This window comes from Emiliania huxleyi (genome assembly GCF_000372725.1).
Source record: "Emiliania huxleyi CCMP1516 chromosome Unknown EMIHUscaffold_203, whole genome shotgun sequence".
NCBI lineage: Eukaryota > Haptophyta > Isochrysidales > Noelaerhabdaceae > Emiliania > Emiliania huxleyi.
In genome coordinates, this window is record NW_005200571.1 from 126,642 (window position 1) to 133,213 (window position 6,572).

At 65.0% G+C, this 6,572-nt stretch overlaps 2 protein-coding genes across 2 annotated transcripts; both read left to right on the forward strand.

Moving 5' to 3' along the window:
• Positions 1 to 669: 669 nt before the first annotated feature.
• EMIHUDRAFT_234336 (hypothetical protein) lies at positions 670 to 3,258 on the forward strand (the record flags this gene model as incomplete). The annotated part of the gene is made up of 5 exons (XM_005781346.1): positions 670 to 1,365; positions 2,699 to 2,848; positions 2,931 to 2,975; positions 3,053 to 3,115; positions 3,181 to 3,258. The coding sequence occupies 5 exons, from the start codon at positions 670 to 672 to the stop codon at positions 3,256 to 3,258; spliced, it is 1,032 nt and encodes a 343-aa protein (XP_005781403.1).
• Positions 3,259 to 5,291: 2,033 nt separating this feature from the next.
• Positions 5,292 to 6,181, forward strand: EMIHUDRAFT_442846 (hypothetical protein; the record flags this gene model as incomplete). The annotated part of the gene is made up of 3 exons (XM_005781347.1): positions 5,292 to 5,448; positions 5,611 to 5,794; positions 5,929 to 6,181. Coding segments are annotated over exons 1-3 (564 nt in total), but the record flags the coding sequence as incomplete, so codon positions are not given.
• Positions 6,182 to 6,572: the final 391 nt, after the last annotated feature.

A 6,572-nucleotide genomic window follows, 5' to 3' on the forward strand; every position in this document is an offset into this window, starting at 1 on the left:
GGGTCGCAGCTGCCTCTGGAAGGCACCGAGATGTACCTTTTTCGCGCAATGGTCAAAATCAAGGTTTTGTAACGCGAGCTGTGCCACAGTGAAATGGAACTAGCCTAAGGTAAATTTCTCCAGCTCCACACACACAAAGTGGTGGGGCAAGGGGGGGGCGACCCTCGCATCTCCCACACCCGGCTCACCCGGACACGGGCAGGCGAGGAGCCCCACGGCATTCAAAGTGCAATATGGCCCGCCCGGTGTGCACGTGGCTCGTGGGGGAGCAGACGCGCAGGGCGAGACGAGGGAGTCGCCGTTGGCGTCGAGCACGGGCGAGCCGCTGTTGCCTCCGACCGTGTCGGTCGAGTAGCACACGCAGCACGGCGTCGCCGCCACGGCCGTGTCTCGGCGCAGAGGTCCACCAGCCGCTGCGGGCAGTCGAAGTCTCCGCCCTCGCCCTTGACCAGGTCGGCAACCGCCTCGCCCGCGCCGCTGAGCTTGGCCTCAAGGTGCTTGTCCACCAGCCAAGAACGCAGCAGTGCTTGATTGATTGATTGCCCTGCGCTGACGCTGTGCGCTTGCAAAGAAAAGAATTTAAACAAGACAACTCTCTCTCTCTCACAGCACACAGGCTCGACACAAAGAAAAGAAAAGGCAGCGCGGACCGAAACCGCGCGGCTCACCATGCATTTCCCCGACGAGTGGGGCCCAGGCGGCGGCGACAGCGGTCCGACCGAGTCAAAGCTGATCCCGCTCTTGATGCAGAGCAACGAGGCGCTCCTCATCAAGACGCTGCTGGCGCGGAGCTGCCCGAGCGCAAGGCTGAGCCGCGTGCAGCGCGTGCAGAACAAGATGTTGTGGCGTGCGTACACCCACTATCGCGACGAAGAGCTCATCCACACTTGCGCCGGCGACGTCAACGAGATGCTCCTCTTCCACGGCACCGCGGAGCGGGCGGCGGAGGATGTGCTCGCACACCAGAACGGGCTCGACCCTCGCTTCTCCAATGGCGGCTTCTATGGCCCAGGCATCTACCTGGCGGAGGACCCGTCGTACCCGATCGGCGGCCGGTACGCGCACCGCATCTACGGCTCGGGTGGCCGCCGCGTGCAGCTGCTCATCGTGAAGGCCGCCCTCGGCTCGCAGCAGGAGATGGGGCAGCGCATCAGCGCGGAGACGAGGGCGATGCGCATGCCCGGCGTGCGCGTCGAGGGCCCGCCCCGACTCCTCTACAACAGCGTGCGCGGCGGGCCGCACCGCCCCTTCCTCTCCGGCGGAGGCGAGAGCGGGTGCGACGCATCCATCGTGCACGTGGCGTACGAGTCGCGCCAGATGTACCCGGCGTACGTGATCGAGGTCGAGATTGAGATGGGGGCCGAGGTGGTGGCGGCCGTGCAGAACAACTCGACCGAGGGGAGCGCGAGCGCCGGCCCCGCATCCAAGCAGCAGCGCACCGCTGCGTCGAGCTCGGCCCTTCCATCAGGAGGAGGAGGCGGCGGCGCGCCGCTGCTCGGCCAGCGCGTCGTGCTCGGCGGGCTCTCTGCCCGCCCCGAGCTGAACGGGCAGCGGGGCGTGGCTCAGAGCTTCGAGGGCGGGCGGTACGGGGTGGTGCTCGAGGGCGGCGAGAGCGTGCGGGTGCGGCCGGGTAATCTGTCGCCAGCGGTGTCGAGGGGTGGCGTGCCAGTCTCCGATGAGGTCATCGTGGCGGCTGAGCGAGGCGAGGAGGAGGCGGTGCTGGCGTGGCTTGACAGTGGCGGGCGGGTCGACGCGACGTACGAGAGAGGCGGCGTGCGCGGCATCACGCTGCTGATGGGCGCCGCCCGTCACGGCCACGAGCGGGTGGTCGATTTGCTGATACGGCGCGGCGCTGAGATCAACCTGCAGAGCAGCAACGGCGAAACCGCGCTGTTGTACGCCGCCCGCCACGGCCACGAGCGGGTGGTCGATTTGCTGCTGCAGCACGGCGCGGAGATCAATCTGCAGAGCAGCAAAGGCGTCACCGCGCTGATGACTGCTGCCAATTGCGGCCACGAGCGGGTGGTCGAGCTGCTGCTCCGGCACGGCGCGGAGATCAACCTGCAGGACAGCATCGGCATCACCGCGCTGATAAGCGCCGCCAGCAACGGCCACGAGCGGGTGGTCGAGCTGCTGATACGGCGCGGCGCTGAGATCAACCTGCAGAGCAGCAACGGCGAAACCGCGCTGTTGTACGCCGCCGGCAACGGCCACGAGCGGGTGGTCGACCTGCTGCTGGCACGGCGTTGAGATCAACCTGCAGAGCAGCAACGGCTTCACCGCGCTGATGGCCGCCGCCGACCAAGGCCACCCCGCCGTCGTGCGGCGCTTGCTGCGGGCGGGCGCAAACGCGGCGGTGAGCACCACGAGCGGCGAGACGGCGCCGCAGCTGGCCAAGGCGAAGGGCCACGCCGAGTGCGTCGAGGCCTTCAAGAAGCACGTCCAGGAGGTGTTGGCGGGACGGCGGTGTCAGGCAGTGGCGGCGGCGGTGTCAGGCAGTGTCGGCAGCGGTGGCGGCGGCGGCGGCGGCGGCGGCTCTACTAGTAGCAGTGCCGCCGGCACCCATTCTGCGGCTCAGGTCCTCGCCGGCGCCGGCAGTGGCGGCGGCGGCTGCAGCCATTCTGCGGCTCACGTGCCCCAGGCGCACTCGCGCGTGGTGCCCCTCGCCATTCAAGGCGGAGGCGCCATGCTCGACGAGGGGTGCATCGAGCTCATGCACAGCGGGCATACCAGCCAGACCGGGTACTACATAGTGCAGATCATCGACCTCAAGCCGATCAAGAATCCGCAGAGCGGCGCGGCAGATCGCTACCGTCTCGTCATCTCGGACGGCCGCCACTACATGCATGTACGCGCCATGAGCGTTGCACCGCGCCAGCGCTGCACGCGCCGCCGCTAATTGACCATGCCGCAACTCGCCCCCGGCGCAGGCGATGCTCTCCACGTCGCTGAACCCGATGATTCAGCGAGATGGGGTGAGCCCTGAACGCGCCGGGAGCGTCCCGTCAGCACATGAACACCATCCCCACCCCCTGTCTCTCGCTGCCAACAGATCCGCGCGCTGAGCATCGTTCGCCTCGACAACCACATCATGAACAACGTGCAGAACCGCAAGGTGCGCCCCTCCGCGCGCGTGCCGCCACCGCCCCAACCACCCACCCGGCCCTCTCGTCCCTCCAGGTCATCATCATCCTGAAGTTCGCGCTCATCTCAAACGACCAGCCGCAGATCGGCCACCCGCAACAGTGCCTGCCGTAAGAACAGATATGTGGGCCCGCGATCGAGGTGGTGTGTTGTGTCCAAACTAGGGGGAAAAGAATTTGCGTTTTGACGCGACGCCAGCAGGGGCCAGGGGCGCAGGGGGTGCAGGGCGACGCTGCACGCAGCACGCACCCCGTGGGATGAACACACTCACACTGCCTCTCGCGCCACGAGTGACTGTGAGTGACGGAGTGAGCTGTGAGGAGTGCGAGTTATCACAATAACACAGTGAGGGAGAAAGTACAACCAGAGTGGCAGAGAAACCCATCGGTGGCGTGGGAGGCGGTGCGTTGCTGCACTCGGTGGTGCTGCGCGGTGGCGAGCGTGAGCGGCGCGCATCTTTTTTCTTTTTTGCCGTAGAACTTCTTTTCGAACCTGTGAGCTGTGTGTTGCGAGACGTTCGGCGGCGGCTTCTCGACCACCGCCGTTCTCAAGCTGCGCCGCCTCGCGCGCAAAGCCGCGCGCGGCAGCGTCGACCGCACGGCCTACTCGCCCAAGTACTCGCTTTCTTTTATGTCCCACCATGCAGAGCGCATCTCTCTCTCTGTTGTGCGAGGCGTGAACCGCGCCATTCGCTCTCACCTGGCAACCCTGTCTGCACGTCTCGCGCGCGCGTGAACAGGGCTCCAGGCCCCAAATGACATGTGAGTGTTAGAGTTGTGAGAGGGAGTTGTTTTCGTTGAACTCTTTTTTAGGCAACACCAGCACGCTAGCTTCCTGACTCCTGGCTAAAGCTAAGTGTGTGATTTTGGATTTTAGTGGTGTTTTGCACAACAACTTCTCAGCGAGGATCGGGTGCTGGCCCTTAAACGTTAAAGCCGCGGTAGCACTAGCAGCTAAAGCCGTCACACGGGCGACCGGCGCGGACCGCCAGCGCCACACGGCACACCGCCACACGGGGGCGACCTCGCGGTCGTCATTCGTCAACGCATGAGGGAGGACAAGATGCAACAACGGCCGACGCGAACGACCCCTCGACGTCGCGACGCGGCGGGCCGGCGTAGGGGCGAGCTTATGGTGTACTGGTTAGTTGAGTCATGATTGTGTCTGTTGGTATGCTGCCTCATCGAGGATGTTCATGAACATCTGAACGACGCTAGTCCCTCACGTAGGACGTTCGCCGTTAGCCACATTCGGAGGTCAGATCCGTGGCCGCACGTCCACAACCTCGTATGTGAATCCCCCGAGGACTACGGTCTCGACGTCGCCGGTCGGCTGCAGGAAGGTCAAGGGCGGAAATAGGAACTCAGTCTCGCCGGGGAAGGCGGATGTCGGGGCCACGCTCGTAGAATGACTCAGTGATGAGCCGCAGCAGCACCGCCCTGACGCTCGCCGAGTACTTCATCGCGACACTGAGGTCGGATGTCGTGCTCATGGGCGCCAGTTCGGTGCCTCCCAGCGCCATAAAGTCGGCCGGCGCCGTGACATCCTTCATGCCCCGGTACAGCTCGAGGCGGCGCATCGCAGACTCTCGCGACTTGTCTGCCTCCACCGCTCGCAGCTTGCCAAGCGCATCACGGATCAGCGCGACGGTGACTGGTAGTGCGTGCGGCTCGCCGCGCTCAACGCGCGCCCTGTGCGTGTGTAGACTGCGAGAGAGAGAGAGAGAGAGAGAGAGAGAGAGAGAGAGAGAGAGAGAGAGAGAGAGAGAGAGAGAGAGAGAGAGAGAGAGAGAGAGAGAGAGAGAGAGAGAGAGAGAGAGAGAGAGAGAGAGAGAGAGAGAGAGAGAGAGAGAGAGAGATTTAGCAATACCAAACAACTCTAACACTCTAGACTGCGTCGGGTGCGTGTGCATACATGTTTTATGTGCCACGCGGTGCGGATATATCGGGCTCGATTGGACGGAGGAGGCCAGGACGCGTCGGGGGGGGGGGGGGGGGGGGCTGGGCCGCTTCTCACTCGCAGAGGTACGCAGCCGCCTCGCTTCGCCAGTGTTGTCTACGCCGGCGACACGCGTGTCGGCTCGCCGCCCGCGTCGCCCGCGGCGGGCCCGCTCTGGGAATACCTGGGTTGAGCGCCGTTTTGAGAGACCGATTTCGCCCTCGACCCGGTCGCCGCCGATGGCTCGCGTTGTGCGGGTCCAGCGCCGCGGCCAGCCAGCGACACCCTCGCCGGCGGCCGGGCGGGTGCGGACGCGAGCTGAGTGCGAGGTATCGCCGCTGTTTGAGCTCACCTCTGCCGACGGCGGTGCGCCGAGAGAGCCGCGCCCGGCTGACGCCGCGAGTCGGCCAGTAGTTTGCGAAGATAACATTCGACAATGGCGACGAGACTTGGAATTTGGCCGCTCTACTACCTTTACTCAGCACCTGTGCGCTCACAATACCCGCCCCGACGCGCCCTTCCTCGTAGGTGAGGCTGAGCCGGACGCAGCGCCGCTCGCGCTGCGCGCGCCAAGGATACAGCGGCCTCGGCCGCGAGGGAGGCGCCAGTCGGGCGCGTCGGCCGTGCCACTGCGCAATGTGCTGCCGCGCACTTACGACGCCGTCAACGAGCTCCTCTTCGCGCTCTCAGAGCGCCATCCGCTCTCCATCCGGTGCGGGCTGGCCGCACACTTCTCTCCTCCCTCCTCTCTCCTCGCTACCCTCCCCTCGCCCAGGCTCGCCTCATGAGTGGCCGCGGTTGTCGCCGGTGCTCGCCCGCGACGCGTCGCTCCGTCCCACGTCGCAGGCCAGGCAAACAGGACTGGCTCGTCGACGGGAGTGCCAACGTGCGGATACCACACACAGGGCTTTCGACTCGTGATGCCTATCGTGTGCTGCTAGAGGAATGGGGAGCGCGCCAGCGGGGCTCGCTTTTTTCTAGGAGCAACAACATCGCCATTCGATTGCTATATTTTTCAAGCCCCCTGTACGAGAACCGTGCCGACCTGGAGCCACTTGCCGCGCGTGCCCCGCCCGGTGACACAAGTGCTCCATTCTCAGCTGTGGGCGCGGCCGTGTGCGCGCGCGTGGAGGCACGCATGGAACGTGCAAAGCGACTGCGCATCAAGACGCGGCGGGAGAGAGTGTAGTGCAAAATCATCGCAGTCACGCGATCACGGATACGTGTGTGCACAAAAAAAGCATACGGGGAGCGGACCCTGAGTTGACCAGGGGTTGTGCGCTGGGTCCTCCTGCTCGGCTCCAGCCAGTAAACAAGTCTTGTCATCAACAGAGTAGAAGGATCTGACCTCGGGGCCGATGTGACCAAGCGCTGGTAGCGTGGTTTAACCTCACACCCATGGTCTCACAGTGTGCCGGCAGTCGCCGAGCAGTGTCGCTCACACAAGCCGCAGCACAAGTGACTGAGGGCCAGTGAGGGCGAGCCCATCG